We start from the raw sequence: 26,554 nt of genomic DNA on the forward strand, positions 1-26,554 counted from the left end.
GAACAATCACATTTTTTGTCACTATCCCTGGTGGAAGGACAGTGGCAGGTCCCTACAAAACACTGTCTTTCGAGGCTAAAAAGCCAAAGGAAAAACAGCGATGACTCGCTCAAAAAAGTGTTCTGCAGTGGTCTGTAACTTAGAAGGCATCACGACTGGATGACACACCATCCAGCATCTCCTCCAGATGACAAGCTCATATACTGCATCATTTTTGCTGATATGATATGTACAAACGCGTGTTTTGCATAAACTCACAATGCAAACATTTTCTTCTGGCAACTTGGCTGATCACAAAGGGGAAACCAGGTGCAGCATTTAAAAATCTGCATTTTGCAAGTTCAGTTACAACTGCACTTCAACTTGTAAGAGCTGACGATGTGGAACGTTTTTTTATCCAACATTAGCAACACATTATAAGCTCTTTGATAACATAATTAAGCAAAAGGCTCATGTTACAAACAGGTTTGTGTGTTTGATGAGCAGAGCAAAGGAGATCAGCTAATTTGCATATTCACAGATCCACGCATATGAATGAAGCAAAGGTGTAAAGTTATATGTAAACCATTAGAAGACATAAAGAGGAGGAACTTTAAAAATAAAACCAGATTTTTCAAATAAGTTTGGTTTTGAGTATACCCTGTAATAATGAAATAGAAACCTGAAACAATTAGTCCACAAAACATTAAAAATCTAAAACAATTTAGTGATTAGTTATCATTTAGGTCATTTTTTAAGCAAGCTGACAATGCTGTTTACTTTAGTCTTATATAACAGTGATTTTTTAATTTAAGTAAGTTTCAGACTGATGATCAGTCAAAATCAGAAATATGAAGATGGTCGCCCCGGCTGTAAGACATTGCATTTTTCACTATTATCTGTCAAATATTGAATAATTCTGATAGTAATCAGCAGATTAATCGATGATGAAATTAATCATTAAGCTGCCCTTCAAAAATCTTTTGCAGATTTATCTGTGCCCTAATTTCTTCTCCATCCATAAAAAAGAGAAAACAGACATTCAAAAAACTAGAAAAGCAAGTATACAAGTATAACAAATCACGGCATGGACAGTAACTCCACATGTTCTGTCAGTTAAAGAGACATGATCTCTAAAAGGATTTGTCTTTGTCGCCATTTTAAGAAATCCTTTAAAAATAACATCCTGGATCTTCACCAAAAACGAATCGTTTGTTTGTTTGTTTGGCCGGTGTCCCAATTTCCAACCAAATTTCATTGTTTGTCTGTCTGTTAGTCAGCAGGATATCTCCAAAACAGATGTCAAACAAACAGGACCAAAAATAACCTGCGAGGCGGAGGCATTCAGTGATGCACAGGCAACAATTTTGAGATGAGAGAAAAACTGTTGTAACAAATTTTGACGGATACCTGAACAAATGCATTTTTGTGGTTAGTCAGAATATCTCTGTTACACTAGAAGACTGATTAAAAGAACCTAAACGGTGTCTTTATGTTTCACTTCACTTCCCTTTGTGCTTTAGATAAAAGTGACCTGAACCATGACCGTTACCATAACCACAACCTTTGATCACATCAATGTTCTTGGGCTAGACAGGTCCATCCATTACCCAGCAGTCAACCCCTGGCTCCATATTGCATGCCATCTGTTAGAGTGTAGGTCTACGAAGGCTGTTAAGTGCTTAGGTAAACTCTCCAGATCTCAGTCCCAAATGTCAGCGATCGACAGATAGCTTGTCATGGTTCTCCTCACGCACATCTTAACTGGTGCAGCAGATGGCATGGAGAAATGGATGGATGCTTTGGTAGAGGTATAAAGATGTCAGAAAAAGTTCAGCTGTATACTGTGCCATATGTTTCGTACGGAAGCCCATTTAAAGCAGTGTGATAAAAAAAAAAAGATCCAGTAAGTCAATTTTTATGAGAAACTTTCTTAGAAAAAAATGACTTACAGTAGTATCTCAAAAACAATGAGTTATTTTCCCAAAATAATGAGCAGGTTTCCGAAAAATATTGACTAGGTATGCCAAAATGAGGAGAAACTATAGTATACTAAGTCATTATTTTGAGAACGTTTCTCATAATTTTGAAATAAGTAACTCAGCATTTTGAGTTGCACCATGTCATTATTTTGAGATAAATAAGTCATTATTTTGAGTTCCTGATTATTATTATTATTATTATTGTTATTATTATTATTATTTTGAGACAGGTAAGAAATAGTTTTGAGAACATTTCTCAATATTCTGAGAAAAGCCATTGTTTTGAGATAAGTAAGTCAATATTATGAGATAAAAGAGTCATTAGGAGATACTAAATCATTATTTTAAGGAAGTTTCTCATTATTTTGAGATAAAAGAGTCATTATGAGATACTAAGTCACAAGTTTGAGTATATTTCTCATTATTTTGAGGTTCTAAGTATTTTTGAGATGCTAAGCTTTTTTTTTTTGAGATACTAGTTATTTGTTTTTAAGATCAGTCTTTTTGAGATACTGTGGGAATTTTGGGATGCTAATTAATATTTTTAGACACTAAGTCAAAATTTGAAAAGGTTTCTTATTATTTTAAAATACCCAGCAATTACTTTGAGATATTACCTGATAATTTTGAGATAAATAAGGCATTATGAGATACTAACTCATTATTTTTAAACACCAAGCAAATACTATGAGATTCTATCTTGTTATTTTGAGACACTATGCAATTCTTTTGAGATACTAAGTCATTGTTTTGAGAAAGTTTCTTATTATAATGACTTATGGGATCTTTGGATTTTCATTAGGCTGGCAGAAATGGGCTTCCATATACTTTGTACCCTCAGGAAATGGGACTGTGTGTGTGTGTGTGTGTGTGTGTGTGTGTGTGTGTGTGTGTGTGTGTGTGTGTGTGTGTGTGTGTGTGTGTGTGTGTGTGTGTGTGTGTGTGCAGGTTTAATGTAGTTGTGTTCACAACTGTCAGTGACCACCGTTTGGACAGTTATCTGCAGTGGGAGTAGACCACGGGTGATGGATTCTTACGGGCTGTGAAATGGCTAAGAGTCGTCTTTTGCAGGATTTCAGTGCAGTCATTCTCAATATCATTTTTCATCCTGACCCGTACGGGCCATAAAAATATTTCCAAGACCCAGCAGAGAAAGAAAAGGAAAGACAGAGAGAAAACAATAATTGTGGCCCAAAACATATCCCTGGCTGCAGTCCAAGGCGAGCTGGCAGCCGTCCACTAAATCAGAGGCGCTGCTTGGAAGGTGCCCCCATTAAACAGATTTTAAAGGAGTGTTTCATCCATAACACATCTCGACGCTATTTTGTGCCTAGCTCAGGTGTAATTGATTTCCTCCAAGTCATTTCGCTGCAGTGTTTGGTTCATTATACACTGCGTTTTGTTGTTCAGCTTTGCAATGCTTTTGGTGATTTGAAATCCTATTAAACCCTGCGGTGAATCTCACTGTGCCATTTGTCTTGCTAGTGTTTCATTGATGTGATACGTGACCTCACGTTCTGTACAGCGAATCAGTGTCATGTCTCCGTGTGACACTATGGAGGACAAAATGAGTCTCAGAGCAGACAGAGTGGAACTTCTGATGATAAATATTGTATAGTAATAAATTACTGCGCTAGAGAGAAAATAGTAAAAGAAAAAGAAGATACAGGGTTCCCACACATTGTCATGGACAAAATTTCAAAACTTTTCCATGACTTTTCAAGGACCCATGTTATTTATTTTTTTCTTGCCCCACTTGCCCAGCACTTTTCACACATCAAACATCAATCAGACTCTATTTAAGACAATTTCAGCATCCCACATCATGATTCAAGAATGGTGAGATATTGTAAATCCAACAAAAAATACTGTTTTCACATTTACTGGTTGAATTGTATAAATTTGGCATTTTTTTAAAGAAGTCATGCCTTCATTAAAAAACGGGAAAAAAATAATAAGAATAATAAAAATAAAATAAAAATTCCCCAGACTTTTAAGTTTAATATAAAAATTGTGAAAAATGTAAAAAATCAGCAGTAAAAAAATTCAGCCATTATAAGTTAAATGCCACCCCCACCCAAAGTCAAAAGTGCTAAAAAATTATTTGACATGTTTTAAGAGCAGACATTACGGAAGAGATGGAAGAAAAATGAAGAAACGTAGGTGATGGACAAATAAAAACAACCAAAATGTTGTCACACATCAATGTGTACTAGAGCTACGTTACCTGACTAAAGACATATAATACATTCACCATGATGTTACATTAATGTAATTTAATTTATCACACACAACAAATTTTCATCTTTTTCCAAAACTTTCAAAGATTTTTACTAGTTCCATGACTTTTCCAGGTCTGGAAAATGTGATTTTGAAATTCCACTAATTTTCCAGTTTTTTGATGATTGTGGGATGCCTAAATATACACAGTTTCTGGATGCATGGTAAGGTTTGAGGGGTTCATTGTTATATTGTAGCTCCAAGGCCACCAATTTGTTCTCATAAATTACGATAAGCAGAGAACAGAGAAAACATTTTCTTAGTGTTTAGTGTAATGTATCTATCTAAAACTGTCACACTGTAGCTTTAAGAGTCTTTTTCTCTGTTAGAAGTGCATCTATTGTCTCACCTGCTTCCATGCAGCAGCAGCAGTGGCCGGTGGCTTTATTCCACCCACATCCACTGCAGAGCATTTTACACAGAAGCAATTACACTTTAGGTATTCTGTACATCACAGCGGTGGGTATCCATTTTTACACATCAGTAGCTTACTGGAAATAGGAATGGGTGTGGGAGCTAAAAGTGATTTCGGCACAGAAAATGGCCTTCAGCTACCTGCAAACACTAAACCCCTTCCCCCAAACAGTGACTGTCCAATCACATCAGCATACAGTACTGCAGCAACCGTAACTAGGCATGGCAGGCTTGACAAGCCTTAGATGTCTCCACATGTTGATGCAATGTGCATGGGGCCTGTCGTCAGAGCAATATTCCATGTCAGGGGTGTTGTAATATACTGCCACTGACAATACTTAACGACAAAATAATGATATCATGTTAACATTACACATATGATAGTAAATAATCCAGCTCCTCTTTAATCGCTTCCATTTATTTCCGTTCTCGCTTTGTCTCCCTCCCCCAATGCCATCTGGTTGCCTTTTCACCATCCATTAAGTGTAATTGCTCTTTTTGTACACTTTTGTACAGTTACGGTTACAGACTCTCTTTCCACCTCGCTGCACTCAAATTTAATTGTAATTCATTTGACAAAAACGAGACTAGACACACAATAAAGTTAAAGATGAATCTGACTAATAGCATTATTTTTTTCCCCCAAAAATATTCGATAGATATTGGCAATAATATTGTTTTCTTGAACTCTTTTGACTATTGTGTAGTTAAATTTGATATTGTGACAGCCTTTCTCATTATATAAAGAGTTTGAAGGGGTTGGTCTTTTTTTTCAAACATTAATTTTATCAGAACAACATAAGAGATCTAACTCTTTCCTTTTCATGCTTCACTATAATACTGACGTTAATAGCTCTACCTTTAAATATGAAACAATGCTACACCTTTATTTTAAAGTCTTCTGCATTTTACTTTTTGCCCGGGACACGTAGCTTTGCATAATATGTGGTATGCAGCCATCAAATGCATATTTGAGTCCCTTTCATGTGTTTGTGGTTTAGAGTAGGCTGGGCAGGGGCGTAATTTATGGTGGGGACTCAGGGGACACGTACCCTGCACTTTTTCATAAGGCAGCGTTGGACACCTCCACTTTTTACAGCCTGGAAACTATAGGTTTTAAAAGAGATATTGAAATGGAGTTTGTCTGTTATTTGTTTTAGGGAATTATATACAGAATGAATGAAGAGAATAAAATTAAGAATAACTTAAAACTAAACAGAATTTCAAAAATCTGTAGAAAAGCTTTAAAATTAGTAACAATATCTGTTTAAGCGGAGCTTGAAGTTTTGGTTAAACATTATAACAGGATACTTTTCGACATCTTGTGCTCCGTAGTACTTTGTTACATTTGAACATAAAAAAAACAAAACGCATACACTTTGCCTTATTGCACCACCTTTACTGTTTTTATTTAAAGTTTCTTAATTAATGTGATGGTGTGAACTGTACCAACATACCATACTATGTTACCTTTAATAAAAATAACTGTCTTTGTTTGATAGATACATTTTAATATTCATATTGTGGGGCACCCAGTAGCTCAGCGGGTTCGACTCCTGCCTAAGCCCTCTGCTGCCTGTTGTCGCCTCTCTACCCTTTCACACTAATTCTGTCCTATCCATTAACGGCCAGAAAGTATGTATATATATATATATATGATCATATTGCTTTTAGTTGTAGGGCAGATATCAGGGCATTATCAGTGCAAATGTGAAGTAAATAGGTAAATCATAGCATCAGATTTAGTAGGTACTTCCACCATCTCTGATCAATTTCAACACTCTTTGCTGTTTGATTGATTTTTGTTATGACCATCCAAATCATGGACGGGACATATCAAAATGATGAAAAAATGTGTATTGTCCTTCACCCCGAAAGCCAGAAAAGGGTTTCCAGCTCGCTCAGAGTTAGCAGTGATGAGTTAGCCAGTTAGCTACAGTTGATAAGCTCTGCTAGTTACAGCTGTCAGACAGCGAAATCCACGTTCATTGGCTAAAAACGAGACTTTGGTCTCCTTCAGTGTAAAAACAAAGACCCGTTCTTCACGAATGACTAAGATTTTCATGTGGTTTAATCTGGCACTTGTAACTGTAAACTGCATGTGTGTCGCACTTGACAAGTGTTGCAACAATAACTAAAAATCTGAAAGCGTGGGACTTATATTTGTTTTAACATCGTAATGACAAACTCCTCGAACGGAGACGCAGACGCAAGGTTGACAGAGGGCACTAGTGATCAGTGAAGGATATTGGCCGACAGTGGGGAGATATCAGAGCTGGCAGGACGGAGGAGCACAGAGAATATGGATGAAGCAACAACAAAATGGTTTCGCCTCACCATCACTTTCATCCCCCCTGAGGACGTCTGTGTGAGAATGGCTGAGAAAATACGTGTCTGCCTACTCCAGGAGACACTGTGTCATCTATACAGAGGAGCATAAACAAAGCTGAACAAACTGTCTTAAGCACACGATGTGATTCTTCTGTATTCACTCCTCGATCTGTCTGTACAGACACACTTTTTCTCTTCTCTGTAGCAGCAGAAGAAGCTTCCCTCCCTCTTTTCCCTATTACTGTCACTGGAAAAGCGATCTTGCGTTCAGATTTTTAGACACCGAGCTCATTTCACACAATTTCAGGCTGGGCGGGTCAGCAGATAAGAGGAGCATCAGTTAAATTTGTAATGTGAAGAAACTTTAATCTGTGTATCTATTGATTTTGAGAAAAATATAATGGCTGTTTTGGGGTGGATTGATTATTATATTAAGCATTCATTTCAAAGTGAGTTTACTTTATAATTGTGTGTTTTTTTTTTTTTTTTTTACTTGTAATAAGTGTACATGAGACCCTGTTTTCCCTTTTTGTCCAAATGTATGCTGATATTTATGATTCGCAATGGGGTGAGATGTGTGCCTTTAAAGTGTCATCTTTTTTATAATCTTTTCTCCCAAATGTTATTAAACACAGCATTTTTTTTTTCTTGGCTTAAGGGGCGGCACAATTATCCTTTTATGAAATTGGCTTTAAAAAGGTTTTACACCCCCAAAGGATGTAGATAAACTCAGAGAATAGCATGTAATCCCTCAATCATAATTAAAACACGATAATCACCAAATTTAGATCAACGGGGATTTCACTTGACAGCGATGCTAAGCTTTAGATGCACCATTTGTTTACTTATTTTCACATGAAATAATCTGATGATAACTCCTCATCTCTCTCACCTGATCGGAGCTGTTTAATGCGACCCTGGCTGCTGCCGGGGTCGACAGGCAGGAAGTCTTTGAACCAGGAGATCTCTGGGTCGGGGATGCCGCTGGCAGCGCACAGCATGGTGGCCGTCCTCGTCCGCTCCACCACCTTCAGCTGGGGACCCATGTCTATACTGGGGAAGCCAAATGGCAACAGGTCCTCTGAAAGAATGAAGAGAAATAATGTATTAAGAAGTGAACGGAGCTGGCAGCAACAAAAACCCTGTTGGCTGATTGAAATGTCACCCTGGTGGCTGACTGAAATGTCATTGTATATATATATCTATATATATACTGTATAAACAGTATATATGCATTATAACTAATCATAGTGCTAAGAAAAATTAAAGGAGCACTTTGCCCCCCAAATGGCCATTTCTATATCATTTACTCATCCCATGTTACATTGAATTTCTGAATAAAACTTTGCTTTCCTTGCATGCCACCGGTGAACAAAGGATCCAAAAAAGGCGAAAATTCTTTAACTGAAATCATAGGTGAGAAACTGACAGCCACTTCAGACAGAGCTTAACTGAAAATGAGATCTATCTATTCTCTCTTACAAGCCAGACTCCATTGACAAAAAGAGTAATTTTGCCTCGCTGAGAAAAGGAGCTACTGGTTTATCACTGCCTCGATAAGTTAAATCTTTGTGTTATAGTGTAACTTTGAATCTGAACTAACCTTAAGTCACACAATTACACAAACAAACTAACTGATCCAGAGATCGGCAGACAAGCAGCTCCCATGTTCAGTGAAGTAAAATTGCTGATTTTGTCAATGAAGTCTGGCTTTGAAGAGAGCAAAGGTAAGTTTCACTTCCACTTCAGTTCAAAGTCCTTCTTCACAAATTTAACATAATGCTGGGTGAGTTACTGAATTACTAATTTAATCAAAACCACAAACTATAACCTCATGGTGGTGCTAAAGGAAAATTCAGGTGATCACCAAAGTCCTTATGATGCATTAGTTGGGGACTGTCTATTAAGTTAAAAGTTCACATTCAGTCAGGACCAAAATTATGGACTGCTCGCAGTCCAACCGACAAACACAGCCACACCTGGAGCCAGCATGGCTAAAAACAGATAAGGTGGTAAAGACAGACATTGACGGAGGGTTGTGGTTGGGGACCTGGGGGGTTTCGATGATGTGAGGATTGCTCATACTTTATTATAGCTCAAATCCACTGGAACAACAATGAACAAATGTGTTTACTCCTTATTTTTAGGACAGTTGAGCTGCAGTTTTTCTCAACACAAACGACCGGTTTATCTGCCTGCACAGAGACACAGTCGACCCTGCCATACACTGAATCCTTTTACTCTGCTTCTGCTGAAACATAGGACTCGCTCACACACACGCGCACACACACACACACACACACACACACACACACACTGATGTGAGAGCTACTGTTCCCTCCTTTAACATCTGCAGGCCCTTGAAAGTGGAGATACTGGCGAGGACAGCGGAGCCACTATATCCTTCCTCATCAAAGCCGCGTGCTCGCTCCCACCACAGCCAGCTAGTCATTAGGTGATCTAGCAGGCAGTGCAGACACAGCTAGGTTTTACTGTGTGTATTTATGTGTGTGTGTGTGTGTGTGAGAGAGACAGGCTGTTTCTAAAGAAGTATAAACATACCGCCCAGTCAGCAGGAGCTACTTAAGTGCCCCTCACACATAAACACAACCTGATACACACATACAGTACACTCCTAACCCAGAAACACAGGTGTTTGGTGGCAGTGAACTGTGAGTTTTCCATGGTGTGGCTTTGTGTTATGTGGTGGTAATGATTCCTGTCTAATAACTATGCAGAGAGCTGCTCAGAAACAGCAGCAGCAATTAGAAGCTGGGATCAAGAGGAGGGGCAGGGCACTGGGGGTAATAAGGACTTGTTAGCAGTAATTGTTAAAATGTACCAACGATTAGAGAGGCCGATCTGGGATGTGTCTGCATAGCGTCTGGATATGTCTGATTACGTTGGAGGGCAATGGATATGTGTGTGTGTGTGTGTGTGTGTGTGTGTGTGTGTGTGTGTGTGTGCGCACATATTTGTATTTCTGTGTTCTTATTAGCATCTTCACAGATTTGTGCGACGTGTGGAACAATGCACAGAGACACGTCCACACATATCCAGGGAAACCAAGGTGTTTGCATGCAGAAAAACAGTTGCTTTCTATTTCACATACACACAAACGCATTCACACGCACTTTCTGGGGTGAATGGGATTAAGCATCTCGGTGACAACAGTCCAGATGGCCAGACACGTAATCAAGCATCCATCAGCACTCCTGCTTCCTCCTCTCCTTACCCTTTTAACCACTCTATCCCTCTCACACATACACACAGACACCTCCCCCATACCTGGAACTATAATTATATATTCTACTTTCCTAGCAGCAGAGCGATTACCAAGATGGCAAATTCGCTCGGCTAATAAATCAAACTCGCACGAGCCCACTTGATTGTCAAGCACAACAAAGCCCCCTTAAAGTTTGCAAGCTCAAACCGGGCATCACTGACAAATCTGGAGCCAAGCACAGTCCGAGACGCAGACCGTGGCCACATCAACTGTCTGTGTGTTTTTCCTCTGCTCCTCTCCTCCTCCGGGCCCCCTGCTACCTAACCACATGACAGACGCGTACCATCTGCTTCCACACACTCTGCGATGGGGATGAGAGGCTGAGTGGAGATAGGATCTATCGCTCTCTTTCTCTCGTTCCACAGTCATCAGCTTTGGAGAGACCCCGTCAGATAGGAATGTCAAGCCGCTGCTGATGGCGCGGCTGAGAGGAGGATGGAGAGGAGAAATGCCACAAAAGGCAAGAGAGCAATCAAAGTTCAGAGGAGAGTCTGGTGATGAGTCTGAATGATGTGGTTAGAGCTCAGGTGGTGATCTGGCCTCGTATACAAACCTTCTGGTATCGGCCAACCCGAGTGGAAGGAGGGGACCCCCCCCGACCTCCCCTCTCCTACAACTCATCAATGCTAATGATCCACCTGAGCGGAGGCCAGTGGTGCGTCCATTGACGAAACAGGCAGGAAGAGAAAGGAAGGAGAAGGGGGAGATCGATAGGGGAGGTCAGGAGGTGAGCTCCCCCAAGGCGGGGAATATGCCAGGCCTACATCTGCTCCCCTCTGCCCTCCCCCCAACCCCACCCCTCTCCTGAGAGGGTTCAGATGGTCTTTTTATCACCCCGCTGGCTACTTCTACATGGACTCCCTGGCTGTTAATTAGAGCACGCCACTGCAGCGGGCTCGAGGCGTGTGCATGTGTGTGTGTGTATGTGTGCTTGAAGGGGGGGCCTGGCTCTGTATTCAAGTCAGATCTTTACCAGTGCTGCAATATAGAGTGTAGGTGGACCTCAGACTGAATCATTAGAATGAGGCAGGAGAAACAGGGATGGATGGACACATTTATTTTTAGATACTGCCACACTGTGCAAAAACAATGTGTGATTTTAAATATTTTCTTAAGAAATATAAAATGAGTCTTTTTATTGTTCACTCTTTAGGGCTAAAATGCATAGTTAATGGTGTTTCACTTTCAATTAATTTTCAAATTGTTTAGTCTATAAAATGTCAAAAAAACAGTATAAAAATGCCCATCACAAATCCCCAGAGCCTGAGGTGATGTCTTTGAAATGCTCATGTCGTCTGACTAGCTGTTTAAAACTCATATTTCATTGCTGGAAAGATGGTCTTCACATAAAACTAGGCTGTCTTAGCAGCAGAAAGACATGTATACTGGTACTACATGATCAGAGATTGCAGATGAAAAGGGCTGTGGCATGTGCTCATGAGGTAGAAAACTTACAATTACCAGAATGCACTGCACCACATCAGACCAATACACGCTCCAGCTGGTCGGCGAATAAATGCGAGCTTGGCCAATTTTTCCACAGAAAACAACAAGGTTACCAACTGGTAACAAACTATCTTTAATTACAGTTATACAGGGAACTGAAATATATTTCTGAAGACAATCTAGGCAAAAAATAGGCAACAGAATCTCAGTTCATATTTTATCAGCTACAAGTTTTATAATATGATCTTTTAGCCTCGGTTTTTTACAGGAAAAGAACAGCATAGTGCCTGCTTCCCCTTCACAAATTCTCTTATTACAGCCAAACAGTGCACTAAAATATGTTTCTGAAGACATTTTACTCAAGAAATAGGCAATACATTAACAAAATTGTGGCCTATATGTAATGAACACTGCCTTGTTTTGTTGTTTGATCTGACTTTGGTCTCTGTTTGAGAGAGAGATATAGAGAGAAAAGGGCATCTCCCTCTCTCTCTCTCAATCGCTTCTATACTTTTTGTGTCCATGGTGGTGGGCAGACAAAACTGCAGAGGTACAATCTATAGTTTAAGCAACAGTCATAGAACCAACAAAATCCATGAGGACATTTACCACAGTTCATTTAAATATACTAACCATATTCTTGTGAAACAGGCTGGCTTAAAATCCACAAAATACCCCTTTAAGCAGCAAACGGTCACATTTGTGAAGACAGAAGGAGCAAATGATTGCAAGTCTTTCTTGAAAAATGACTTGCAACAATTAATAATAACTTTCAAGACTATTGTGAATCTTTCCTGACTACTTTGTAGATCATTTGTTCATGAAATTACACATAATAATAATAATAATAAAAAAAAATATCCATCACAATTTGGCCAGAGGTGACATCTCCAAATGTCTTGTTTGACAGTTCTAAATTGATCTGTAAATTCTCACATTCTCAATTTTTCTCGAGCTGGAATCAGCAAATGTTTGGCATTTTTGGTCAGACACAATCAACCACAATTGTTCATCATCAGCTCACCATCTTATTAAATTTACATTAAATTCTTGGTAAAATAATGTGTTGCCAAGGTGCCTGGATTCCTGCATCAATGCTGTCTTAACATCAAAGTCCCGAATGGAAATAAATTTCATTTTACTGTGAGGAATGCAAGCCTGAGCAAATTTACCACTGTTAATATATTCTAAATAGATTAGACAGATTATTGACAGATAGATATGCAATGCACACCATCATACAGCAGCAGACTGGCACTCTGCAGATACACAGATAACAGCAGACAGATAGCTGTGCTGGACACCGAAGTACAGTTCACTGGAGAGGAGAAAAGGGGCTACAGGTATTCAGCCAGGCTCCTGGATGAGTCAGCTGCTGCTTGAAATAGATACTGCGGGCATGGCCTTGATCACACTTTTCACCAAATGAATCATTTATCAAACACAAACACTGCTGCACAAAAGTACCGCTTATGTTTCATCTCCTGGTTAAATTGATAAGACAGCCTATGGAAAAATGCGCCATGTGTGTATAAACACTGCGTGTGTCAACAGCTTTTGGGGGAACATTGGCAAGGACCAACCAGCATTGTTCCCTGGAGCTTTGTGTTTGTGTGTGTTTGTATGTATCAAGAGGTGGAGAGCTTACATTTTGGCCTGGTTATGTTTGCAGAAGGGCAATCAGGCCTCGTGCCCAAAACCAGTCGGTGGAGCCAACCGAATCTGGGCAAATATGCAATTCATGCACCCGCGTGCTCACAAACACACAACTACTTGGGCATACAGACACACACACAAAGTCAAACACATAATGCATATGATGCAAACAAACAAACACGAATCCAGGTTTTCTTTTCCTGTCTCTCTTTGTATTTCCCTCAGTCACCCAAATACAGATTCACACGCGCACAAACACTCGCTTCCTTGCAAAAAATCATAATTTGTCCTGGTTAAGAAACAGGTTGCCTATTCATCTTTCAGTTCATTTCAGCGGGGAATGGCCACGTGGATGAAAGAAGCCTGCATAAAAGGCGATCTCGGGGAGCCTGATTCACGATTAATCTGGCAGCACTCGGCAGTCTTCAGAGGCTGTAATGCTTTGACTCCTATAGACTGCAAGAGGGCTGAGGGGGAGCACTTTAAATGCTAATGGGCCTTTATGATAATAGATCACAATACAATGCAGAACTGGACTTAGCATCCTAGATGAATCCCATTGAAAACCCACGTGTGTCCCCCTCCATCCTGAGCTCTCCTCAGCAGCCGCAGACTAAACACACAAAACATGATGATCCCACATAACACTCTATTACATGCAAACATGCATGAAGAAGAAGAAAAAGGGAAAAAGGACAGAGGGAATAAAAATTGTGCAGATGAGGGGGTATATATGATGAAAGAGCTGGTTCTCCACTCAAGGAGTGTAATCCTCTTGCAGGCTGAGATGATACTCTCAGTTGTTTCCAGACCGAAATGCTGCTTGAGCCGCCGGCCTGCCAATGCAGCAGACGCCTGGGGGGAATCACTGATCTGACTCTGTTGTTCATATGAAGGGTGTTTGCCGTGGTGGCAGAACATCTCTCCTCCCCCTTCTCTCTCTCTCACCCCCTTTCCTCCCCCATCCCTCGCCTCCCTTTCTCCTAAAATGGGACACTGGGAGGTGAGTATAATCAGGATTACTCTGCACAAGCCAGCCGTACACACACACACACAGATATGTGCGCACACACACATGCCCACAAACAAAGAAATCCATGTGCATGCATTTACACACACACACACACACACACACACACACACACACACACACACACACACACACACACACACACACACACACACACAGCTGCGGTGATGAGAATCTCTCGCCCACCAGAGGTTTTCAAACATGCAGAACTGCAGATATTCACATCTCCTGAAGGCGGAACAACACAACTGCAGTGTCCATAGAAAAGAGCAGTTCGGGTGGAAAGGGGATGGGGTGGGTTTGGAGAGGGTGAGGGTGGGGAGGGTGGAGCAGCAGAGAGCCTGTAAAACTGCAAAGGAAGGATGAGAAAGAGAAAGAGAGAGAGAGAGAGAGAGTCTGGATAGACAGTGAGGGTCAAGCAGAATAGATGGCAGAGAAAATGAAAGAATGAATAAAACAAGAGAGATGAAATTAGAAACGGACATCGCTGAGGGCCAAAGAGGAGGCTGCCAGAGTCAAAGACAGACAGATATAGTCAGGGAAAAGAGAGAGGAGGAAGAACAGGAGGTAATGGGATGGGTGATGTGTGATGATAATATTGAAGGCACAAAAAGTCTCCCTGACCATAACCTACCACATCTCCATCCATTAGGCAGCCTACAGAGCTGTGGCTCATATCCTGTGGCCAGCCACAAGCCCCTCACACTGTACAGCACTGCTATTAGTGTCTGTCAACCATTATACAAAACGATGACATGAAACACATCGGGGATGAAAAGACTTTTCAAGGGTTTGGTCAGTAATGGAAAGCCTCCTTTTTACATCAGTGGTTGGTGGACCTTTTCTCCAATGAACCGCGTTTTTGAAAAGCTCGAACCAAACAGTTTTTGCAGACCTTCTTTTGCACTTAACAGCATTCTTGAATGACATGATCTATTACACAGTATATCACTCCACCTGGTGTATGGCTTTTGGAGCACGCTGTCAAATACTCAGAGGCACTGAGTTATGTTTTTTGAGGAACAGAGTTGTGAAGTGGGAGGAGGTGTATAGAAGTAAATGTCTCAATATTTTTCTGCATATATATTGTTAGGTGGCAAGCATTTGGATCACTGCCAAGAAACGGATGGGTATGAAATCGTTGGTACAAAAAGTCAGCAAAAGTGTTAGAAAATATCTGCTTCTTTGTTTTAAAATATCACATGAAAACTTAAGTATTGAAGTCAACCATAACTCCTGAAGAGCTCCTTGGCAATAAACATCCAATTGTGCGTCTAATAGCAGGCAAATCTTAAGTTTATTTTCGGTTCCTGGGTCAATCTCAGGGATATTTATTGACAGTGGTACATTGTTTTGTTCCTAGCTGCATTCATGAGGTGCTCTGAAACTGATACAGCTCTGAATCATATCACCGAGGTTTAATGGTCATTTAATATTAGAGGTGATTAAAAAACATGTCTTGTAAGAAACATTAACCTGTGGTGTCCTTAAATTATGAAGGACAGTCTTGCATCACTGTGGTAATTATGTTTGAGGATAAACAGAAAACTTCCTCAACACAAATTTAATAACACCATATTAATATATATTGTTGTGAAGTCATTTCTTTCTGGAAAATTCAATTGAGATATTGTTCATGGATAAAATAAGCAGAAAGTAATGTCAGTGAATTCTAGCTGTTGTGGATACGTTTTATAAAAATAAAATACTTAGAGAGTTTGTTTTCCATATTGAAAACAGTCGAGCAAAATGAAGCACCACCAACTGGCTGGAGCAAACTCTCATTTTACAGCTAAACAGTACACTAAAATATGTTTCTGAAAACATCTGAGGTAAAAAATAGGCAATGCAGTAACAGAATCCTGATTCATATCTGCTCAGCGCTGCCTAGTTTAACAGTTGGAACCGCTGTTCACGAACACTGATTAACATTATTGAAAGACTTCTTGACTCTGATTAGTTGTTTTTGATCAGGCATGGTAGATTTTAGTATATTCAATCAGAAGCACCATGAAGGGGAAAATGTTATTTTTCAAACTCTCTCAGTTTATACTGTGTAGATGTAGTGACAGTTTCATAAAATATGACAAAAAGTTATTTTCATTCAAGTTACCAATCGTGACTTTAAATACCTAAAAGTAGAGGTATTATTATTACATGGATCCCAAAATCATATCAAATCTGATAATGCCGTAAACAGCCCTGTTACCTGATTTGCAACATTTCCAACAATAACCACGGTATTAAAGGGATAACTAACACCTTATGGCAAAATCTGTTGGATGACAGATTTATATAATCTAAGCAGCATTTATTCTTTCCGTCACATTACACAATGAGGAAAAAATACTTCAGAAACCAACACCTTTGTTGCTATCGGTCTGCAACCCATCATTGCATCCTCATTCAGGGATTGAAAAGTCAACTATTACAATGTAAAATTTGACAAGCTGATCTTAATTTTACAAAAAATCGAGGAAACCGATTGCTATGACTAAGATTATTAAGTATAACTATTCTTACGTTATGTTTTCTTTATATCTGTTTATAAGATTCACCTAATACACATAATATATGTATGTAAATACATAAAGCAGTTAAGGCCGACTAACTTGGTTAACTTAAAAAGCTAAGTTGCTATAACTTATACAGAACAAGTTAATTTACTCATCACTTTCAAGTAGCAACAACTACATAAAATTAAATACATAGACCTAACAATTACATATGAAATAAACATAAATTAAAACTAATTTTCATATTTACTTATCTTTATCAAGGCAATCGGTTTCTGAAATTTCGAAGAGTGAGATCAGCTCGTGAGTTTGCAGTGTACAATTAAGCTACTATCAGGTCTAAATCTGGTCTGCGCTTTGGGTTAAATATTGTTTCATTCATCACAGTCCTGTAGTCTGAGTATCAGCTGATTAGGAAGAATCAAAGACGGCTGATTCTATTTGTCACAGCGGGGACGGGGGACGATACGGTTCACAGATCTCAGTCAGAGAAAAGTTAACACAAACAGGAAGAGGCACACAAGGCCACACACACTGACAGGCTTGCCCTCGAGGTGTAGTTTATGTGGTAATGTGCTTTAGATTGGGGCTGTGTGTGCAGAGATGACGGACCGGGTAACAGATGGACAGGAGTCTATTCCCTGGGCTACCAGCCTTCTGCTTACCACACAGCCCTGCCAACTCCACAATCCTCATCCATCTCCCGCACTTCTACAGCCCCTCCACCACTCCTCCGACATCCCATTTCATCTCTATTGTTTCACACCATCCTGTTGTGTTGCTCGACTTACCATCACCTCCTCCCCCTCCATCATATTCCTTCTCACCTCTCCTCGACCTCTTCCTCCCTCTTTCTTTCTCTTCCTCAATTTCTCCTGGCAGAAATGGGTAGTCTGCCAAACCGAGGCCTAATCCCCTGATTTTTCTTCATGTAGTAACAGCCCAAGCAGCCATCCCTCTATTTCTTCATCCTTTCCAGCTGTGCTGGGCGAAAGGCCAGTGCTCAGATCCCAGGCTCGCAGCCACATGCTGCAACTTTAGTTCATAGCATGTTGGAGCACCATATTAGATACGTCTCCCTCCGAGGAGACAGTGTACATTAGATTAACACCCTCACTCTGGCCGGGAAGCGCAGTGATTACAACAAACTGGGATGCTGAAGTAACCGTGAGCTAGCACGCTAGCTAGCCCCCAGTGTGGCCAGATCACGCTTGGTCGCACTCGGAGGGACTATAAAAAGAACAGTGCACTGCAGCCCGCTGTGGCAGCAGGGTGTGGCCTGGCTCTAATGTCACATCCAGAACTGACAGCCCAGGGAAGCGGAGACGACGGCTGAATCCAGGTGTGTGCACGTGAAAAGAAAGCACCACTCAAGTGGAAAAGGATGGCAATGCTGTGTGTGTTTGTGTGACGGTGGAGGATTTGTGTGTCTCACCTCTGATTATGGCCAGCTTCGCAGTGACAGACACCTCTCCTTCACTGTTACGTGCCACACACTCGTAGATGTTCTCATCTCGGGGTGCTCTGAGCGGTTGGATCCTGAGCACAGCACCTGCACCCTCATCAAACTCTACGGTCTGGACAGCCACAGAACCACAGGAAAAAACACATTAATCACTGCAGAACAATCAGATTAATTAGTAAAATAATAGCAAAGTATGTTATAAATCATTATAAGTGTTTTTCTTTTAAAGATGAATCCACATGTGCCTGCAAATTTCCTTCGAAAATTTGGAAATGTTCTAGGCTTGCCTGAGCAGAAATCTCAAGAAAATTTAAAAATGGATGAAACCATACTGCTTAAAAGTGAGTTTTTCTTGTCATACTGCATTTAGTATTTGGGCACATGGGACTACTACCTTTTCAAATATACACTTCATTATATTTTAGAAGAAAACAGTAGTCCCATGTGTCCGAAGACTTAATATAGGACGATAAGAAAATGGTTTATTCAAAAAGTACACAGAACATCAAGTATTCAGCACCTATAAACTCATAACAACTTGGATATCAAACATATGCACATTGGCTGTGTAAAAAAATAGTCCATATGGAGGACATTAAAAGAACATAATTTTAGCATAATGTTTTTCCTAACTTTTCAAAGAATCCTGACTTTGACTGCTGAAAGTGTTATTTTTCATTGATCCAAACATTTCAAGTTGTACTTTTAGATAATTGCTCAAAGTTTGTATATACCAGATTTCAAGATGTAAAACCAATTAGAAAATGTTTTCGGTCCTTTTTCTTATTACACTGAATATAGTCTTTGGTCACAAGTGGGTTGTTATATGACAGCATAATACTTTATTGATTTCCTAAAGGGATTTTTTCCTTTTTTTTTTGCTTGCCCTCCCTGCCACGAGGTCAGGCTCAGCTCGCGTTCCTGGGGCTGGTGGGGATTCAGTGTCTTTCACAAGAACACAACGTAGCAGGGTAGATACTTACCAACACGGGGGGGGGCGGGTTGAATGTGGGTCTTCTGGTTGAAATGCACTAACACTAACCATTAGGTCATATTAGTGCATCAACATACAATCAAGCGTCTAATGTGATTAAGCTCCTATGTGAAATAACATGCTTGATAGCAAATAGCTTAGGGACAGCAATATGTGCATATAGTAGAAAATGAAGTTTAATGCAATCTGCTGCATATTTTTATGTCAGTTTGGAAAAATGTCCCTGTAATTCAGCTGCGATGAATTTGTCATCAATGATTACATTTAAGCTTTAATTAAATCTTGCAACCGACGCTTGAAACGGTGTTGTAGTCAAATTCATATTATGAAGAAAAAAATGGCAGTGGGAAATATGCTCATTTGACTAATACTACTTTTAAGCACTATCAATCTTCTACTCTCAGCAAGAAAGTAAGTGTATTTCACATAATGTTGGACTACTCCTTTAAAAGGTAGGCACTGTATTTTTTAACCTGGACCCTATTCACCCATGTTTTGTGTGTATAAGTAACTAAAAGGAAACACAATTTTTGAAATCTGTGTAGTATTGAGCCGGATCTCTGCAGGTGGAAGCCCTGCAACAGGCTGCATTGCAACCACTTGGGATATTTGTGCACCATCCATTTACGTCCACTAAAAGTTCTTGCTGTTGCAACTGACGGGCTGAGATTATAATTCTACATGACTGACATCATTATGTAAAGGATTCAGACAGAGATACCTTTTTCTTAACCAGAAAATGCAGTGAAATCGCTCTCACCAAACCCACCAGACTCCGTTTATATAAACAGCATTTTTTATCATGTATAGCCCCTTCATATTTTCACATCTGACTGTGTGAATTAAGGGCTTACTTCAACCAATCCAGAGTTGATGATTAGTGAAACAGTGGAAAGATAATCCAAGACTGCTTTTGTAGGTTTTAATTTGTCTCTTTTGGTTTGAATTAAGTGTGTTTCATGATGATAAAACTGTTTTGTATGTAAATGGAGTCTGGGGGGGTTTGGTGATGACAATTTCAGCTTTTTTTTTTTTGTTAAACAAAAAGGATTTTACTCTATAACAAAAAGGTCTGTCTCTGTAAGGATCATTTCTGTAATGTTTTCTGAAACATAAAATAAAAATCTGAGCCTGTGTGCAGCAAATATAAACACTTTTAGTGGATATAAATTGACGGTGCACAAATGTCTCAAGTGCTTACATTCCAGCCTGTGTTTGCTGCTAACAGCTGCAATGCTCTTGCTCAACACTGGACCAGTTTCAAAAATTGTTACTCCCATTAGTCATGTAGAGGCGAAAATGTGGGAAAAAAGGTTCCAGGCTGAAAAATATTGAACTTACCATTTATGAAACAAGATTGTGGTATATCTAGAACGCAAAACAAAATAATAACAATTCATATCAAAAGCAATATCTGATCTAGCAAGAATACATATTGCAAGATCTATCTATCTAGAAATACACAGTATAACCTAGACACAGTCATTACCATTGTGTACATGCGTAAATCAATACATGTTTTTTAATGGATTTACTGCTTTGTATTCATGGTGCTGCTACAGTGACCATTGTGCATTGTGACAACCACCTCGATACGCTGGGAGTTGACCTTCTTGCCCTTCTTGTTCCAGAAGACGACAGGCTTGGGATTGCCAGTGGCCTGGCACACAAATGATGCCACACCCCCTGACACTCCGATCTGGTCTGTGGGAATCTTGGTGAACTTCGGGGGAGCTGAGACACAGAGAGAGAGAGAGGGAGAGGGGAAAGGAATGAAAGAAGGGGGGGGGGGGAATAACACAAGCATGAAAATTGATACCCTTAAACCCAGAGGACATCAAACTGACTCCACGGCCAGCAGCAACCCCCTGCTGACCACGCCCCATTTCGCTGTCAGTGACCGGTCAGGCTGACTTGTGTTGTGATGGCTGCGTGTTGTGCTTACTTCCTGGGTATCATCTAGAGGACATGCTGAAGGACTTCCTGTGGGTCATAAATAAAAGATGGGGTTGGGCTTCAGAGGAACATCTCTCTCTCTCTCTGTCTGTCTCTCTCTCTGCTTCCTCCAGTGCAGGCTACCCTCGCACTGCATGCAGCGCAGGCTGTCATGACACATGAGTGTTTCACAGGTAGGAGAAGTGTTGGCTGCAATTCACAGCATATAATTGGTTTAAATGTATAAATATCAGAGGTGTCACTTTGTGTCTGCATACTCTAATACCTATAGGGGGATTTGCTCTTCTGATTAACAAACACAATGGATTTACCAATGTCAGTTAATTTCCAGCTCTGCCTCAGAGGAGAACAATTTCATCTGTTGTTATGATGCATCTGATGTGGGATGCGTAAGTGCAGCAGTTGGCCTTTGTAAGAAAACAGCAATTTCCATGTCCGATATTGAGCCAACAGTACTGAACCTATATTTTTCACAGTGGCTGAGTCAGATCAATCAAACAACTTCACGCACCCACCCCTTGCTATCCGTCTGTGGCCTGTTGCCATGGTGCCCAGCTTAACTCCTCCTCAGCTACAGAATCGCTGCGATCCATCAGGGTGAAGTCAGGATGACCCTTACCATAGCAACCTGGATCCCTCCTCCCACTTCTCCATGTGTCTGGGTGGGTGAGGTCCTGCTGTGTTGATTCACTTCTGCTCTGAAGACAGAACAGGAACCAAGAGAAAAAAAGCCTGCCTTTTATATAAACCCTAGCAGATTGAGGCCTAAATGTATTCACATATTTTTGCAAATGCATATTTTCCTCTGCGTTTGGGACTCTCATCCTCATGCAAACAGACTTTCAGGTCACTATAATTGAGATTTTTTAAAGAACAGTGCAGGTGCGTGTCTAGGGAGTGGGCTGGGTGCCACCCCAATATGACTATCTGCCCAGTCAGTTTGAAATTGTTTGACAAATAAACTGACTTTTCATTAAAAGGTGAAATTCAGTCTTAATCCTGAGAGGCAGTAATGTGTCAGAGTCACGTGGAGCCTGACTAATTTTACAACTAAGCTGATACAACTGTTAAAAAGTTTACTCGCACAGGCTTATTTATTTTAATCTTTTGGCACTTAAATTTGGTTGGCACTTTATATTTAGTATTGTACTATTTACTTTTGGAGGAACAATTCTTTTACAAAGAATTGAAGGGTAATTTTATATTTGCGTGAGCAATCTGTTGTGTGATGATTAGATCACCAGTAGGTGTTTTTAAAAAGGTAACATTAGCCTGTACGCTTTACTCCCTCTGTGACGAGGCAGACTGCTACTCAGTTGCGAAACATCTTGAGAGAAATCTTTCTTATTTTTCTGCAAAAATATGCAGTGAAAATGGTCTTTTGATAATCACATTGACATCGTGCTACCTTTCACCACAGTTTCAATGTTCATATCCAGTCATAGACGTAAAAAATGAATACTGATCTCTAACTTGACAATTCCTGTCATTCATTTCAAAATAAAAGCCCTATGACAACATTTCTGTGGACAGAATCTCTCGATTTGTTAAAATTAGGCTTTTTATTGTGAAATATTTGCACAATGGTGTTGTTAACAATGCAGTGGCTTGCACAGCTCCATAAATAAGTAAGTTGCTGCCTTTTATTGTATAAATACAGTACTCATAGTAACAGGCAACTCTTTAACTTTTGGAGTCATTTTTACATTCTGGTGTGGGCGAAGATATTTTGTAACACTAAGTTCATCTGGACAGAATTATTGTTAAAACGAAGGGGAAAAAATATCTATATGTAGACGCGGCCTCAGACAGCCTGTTTGCACGTTTTCTCACTTCTCCTTCCTTCACTGGCTAACAAGCCACGCAGACCACTTCCCAGTTGCACTACAATGGCTCGACAGTAAATGGAATAACACCGTGTCAAAAGACTTCTCCTGCGCCTGCTGCAATGTGTTGTGTGCCTCTAAAAGACCTACTCTGAATGTCAGAAATAAAGTGGTTTCATTTTATGCTTGCCATAATCCTCAACAGGAAGAAGCAAAAAGCTGGTACAGTATAGTCAATCAGAACACATTTATGCCGACCATTTTAGAACTCAAGAGCGGGATATTTCCTGCCTTTTCGACTCTTAGAGAGGCACACAGAGTATTGAGCAAATTGCCCTTTTCCCCTGCCAACAATATGTGAACTATCAAAAGTCCAATAAATGTCATGGTTGAAAACCGTCTTCTCCTCGCTTTGGGATTAGGAAAGAATTTCATGTGCTTCTTATGACTTCCACATGCGTTACAGTGGCTTTACGTCAAGTCAAAAACTGTGTGCTCTTAAATGGGCTTGAACACCAATCCTAGTGCAAAACCGACCCCACTGGCAATGTTACCACTTAAGCCTCTTCTGAAAGCCTGGGGAATAGTACTGCAAGGCACTGGCTCTAGATGGATTTGCACTGGACAGAAAAGTGTTATGTGATCTGCAGGTTCTAGAAAGCCGCCTGGAAAATGAGGGACTAATGAGGAGCTCAGTCTCCTCAATGGCAGGTTTCACTCTGTTGCACTGGACCAGAGGGGTCGACCACTGATCTACCACTGGACTGATTTTAATGAAACACCTTTGTAACCAATAATCATCTGACTGACTGCCGCCCTCTGATGTGAGAGGCACCAGCAGGTATATGGTAATAGTGTGGTTGGCCGTGTGCCATGTGAACATGAAACTATCTGGTACAGGTTTAATTTGTCATTAAATTCTTTTGGGGAAATTAGTGTAACTCCTGGTGAAATGTTGCATTAACTAGTGCCTTATGGCGAACCAGCTGTGGTCTGACAAGCCTTTAAGCCACTTTTAATAATTCATCTCTTCCTGTTTGTGTGTCTTTGCTGTCAAATCTGTTTGCATCTCACAGCCAAATGTGTCCAGCAAAACAAATCCTGTGATACAAAGATGATGAGGACAGTTGGAGAATGCGGCGTAGCTGAAGGATGGAAATTTGGACTCACAAGTGACAAAATTGAAAGGAATTTTTCCCAACTTCATTTGCATGATTTTAACACTGTTTGTGTTTAAGAGTTAAATGCAGATCATTTTCATGAGGAGAATATTAGAGCTGTTTTGCATAAAATACACACGGTAATGGAAGAGTATCATGTTTGAAGTGATTTCTTTTTCTATTTTTTCTCAAAAAGGTGGAACAGATTTGATGTGAGCCACTGAATCAGAGACATGGAGGCCCTACAAACAAATGCCACTCTCTAGGATTACAGTTTGTTTTAGGCATTATTCCTAAAACAAAAAACTTTTTCTTTTTTTCTTTAATTAAAAGTTATTCTTGAATAGACTAGAAGGCCAATTTGTTGATATTATATTGATATTGTGATATGAGACTAGATATCATCTTAGATTTTAGTTATATTAATATTATGAGTGTTGCTAGAGTGTTTCTAGCTGTTCTGTTATATACTTTCACCCACTTAGTTATTCTATTCACATTGCTTGATGAATATTTTATGAAAGCAACAATAGTCGACCCTACATTTGCGAGAAGGCAGACATCTCCACACCCTTTATTCAAACTTTTGGCCACTTACACCAAAAAAAAAAAAAAAAAAAAAAATCCAGCTTGATAAATAGCAGTATAGTTAAGAGAAAGAATATGTATTTTTGATTTCAGGGTCAACTGTCCTTTAAAATTAGATCAGTTTTGCAGGACAAACAGTGAAGAATACAGTCAGTGTTGCAAAAAAAAATAAAAATTGCACAAATAGTTCCAGGGAAAAAATAATAACTACAGATTCATTTTGAATCAAAGAAAAGGTGGATTCCAAATATCACATTTCACTGGTTCTTGGCTAGTTTTGAAACATGTCTATCTCATTTCTTTAGTTAAAGTTTAAGTTTCGGTTTAATTTACAAGTTCTGCCAAACTTAATGGTAAAAAGTAGTTTGTTTTTTTTTTATTGAGGACGCTGGGGAAATATGGGAGCAGGAGCTTTTTTACAGCACTGTCTGTTCTGTGGAGATAGACTGTAGGTGGTCCAAAGGCAGAAATCTTCAATCCCACAACGTTTCAACTGAAAGTTATGTGTTGTGTAATTCTACCTCTTCACTGAATATAAAAATATTTCAGATATGATGTGAGTCTACTCAAAGGATCGTGGCCTCAAATTGCTTACACAAATGGAAAATGAAAAATACATTAGACAATCCCCATTCCTAACTGAGAGAAGTGCTATCTCCATCTTTAGCCTGCATCCTCTTTCAAGAAATCAGCTTTGGTTATATTTTCAGAGCAGTGACAGCTGAGTGTGTCTGAGCATGTGTGTGTGTGTGTGGGTGTATGTGTGTGGACGAACTGAGGCAGGAAATATGTGGAAATGTTGTAATCAAGGAGATGATGAGGAACATGCTGATGGGACCTCCCGGCTTATCAAAACATATTAACAACGCCACAGTCCAGTGCTTACGTACTGACCAGCCTGGTTTCACTCCTCTGATGCACACAAATTAAAGGATGTGAATGAATGCGTACACTTTCACATGTATCCACACATTTGTGCGTCACATTTACTGTAGAGCTGCAACTAATGCAACTAATCAATAAATCGATTAGCTGATTGACAGAAAATAAATTAGCAAATATTTTGATCATTGAATAATCATTTTCCTCCTCTTTTAATGAGTAAAAAAGGCAAACAAGAAAGGTATAGATAGACACAGACAGACAGACAGACAGACAGATAGATAGATAGATAGATAGAGGGTTCCTGCATCTTAATGCAAGGTAGATTTAAGACTTTTTAATATTTTTTAATGCCATTGCAAAATAATACAAATTAGAGGAACATTTTTATTTTGCCCAAATGTATATGGTAACATAAGATATGAACTTTTTAGTCCAGTGAAAAAGTATACATATTATAATAAAACTGTTTGACAACAAAAGTAGTACATATTTGGCATTTTACGATGGTTTTCCGGGTAATTTTATCTCATTCTGCATGTGAGATTCCACTCCTTGGATTCCCATCATGAAAAGTTTAAGAAAAGGCATTTTTTAAAATTATTTAACAAAAAAGGGACATTAATATTGGTTTTAGGCCCACATTTTTCCATGTAACAACAGGAAAAAAAATGCTAAAAAAAAAAAAATCGTACTTCCCATGTCTGAGCCTTTTGAAGACTTTCAAAGGATTAATTTAAGTCAATTTAATGCCAATTAAGGC

General features: G+C 39.6%; 1 protein-coding gene across 2 annotated transcripts in view; it reads right to left on the bottom strand.

The window, feature by feature from the left end:
- LOC121951460 (receptor-type tyrosine-protein phosphatase S-like) overlaps positions 1-26,554 on the bottom strand; it is a 97,560-nt gene that overhangs the window by 51,269 nt on the left and 19,737 nt on the right. Inside the window, exons 3-5 of one of the 2 annotated variants that reach the window (XM_042497789.1) lie at positions 20,968-21,113; positions 18,356-18,497; positions 7,879-8,067 (exon numbers count right to left, since the gene is read on the bottom strand). In XM_042497789.1, the coding sequence (XP_042353723.1) occupies positions 7,879-8,067; positions 18,356-18,497; positions 20,968-21,113 (477 nt within the window). Of the gene's footprint in view, positions 1-7,878; positions 8,068-18,355; positions 18,498-20,964; positions 21,114-26,554 lie in introns of both variants that reach the window. The other variant, XM_042497788.1, reaches the window with a different exon arrangement.

This window comes from Plectropomus leopardus, chromosome 12 (genome assembly GCF_008729295.1).
Source record: "Plectropomus leopardus isolate mb chromosome 12, YSFRI_Pleo_2.0, whole genome shotgun sequence".
Taxonomy (NCBI): Eukaryota; Metazoa; Chordata; class Actinopteri; order Perciformes; family Serranidae; genus Plectropomus; species Plectropomus leopardus.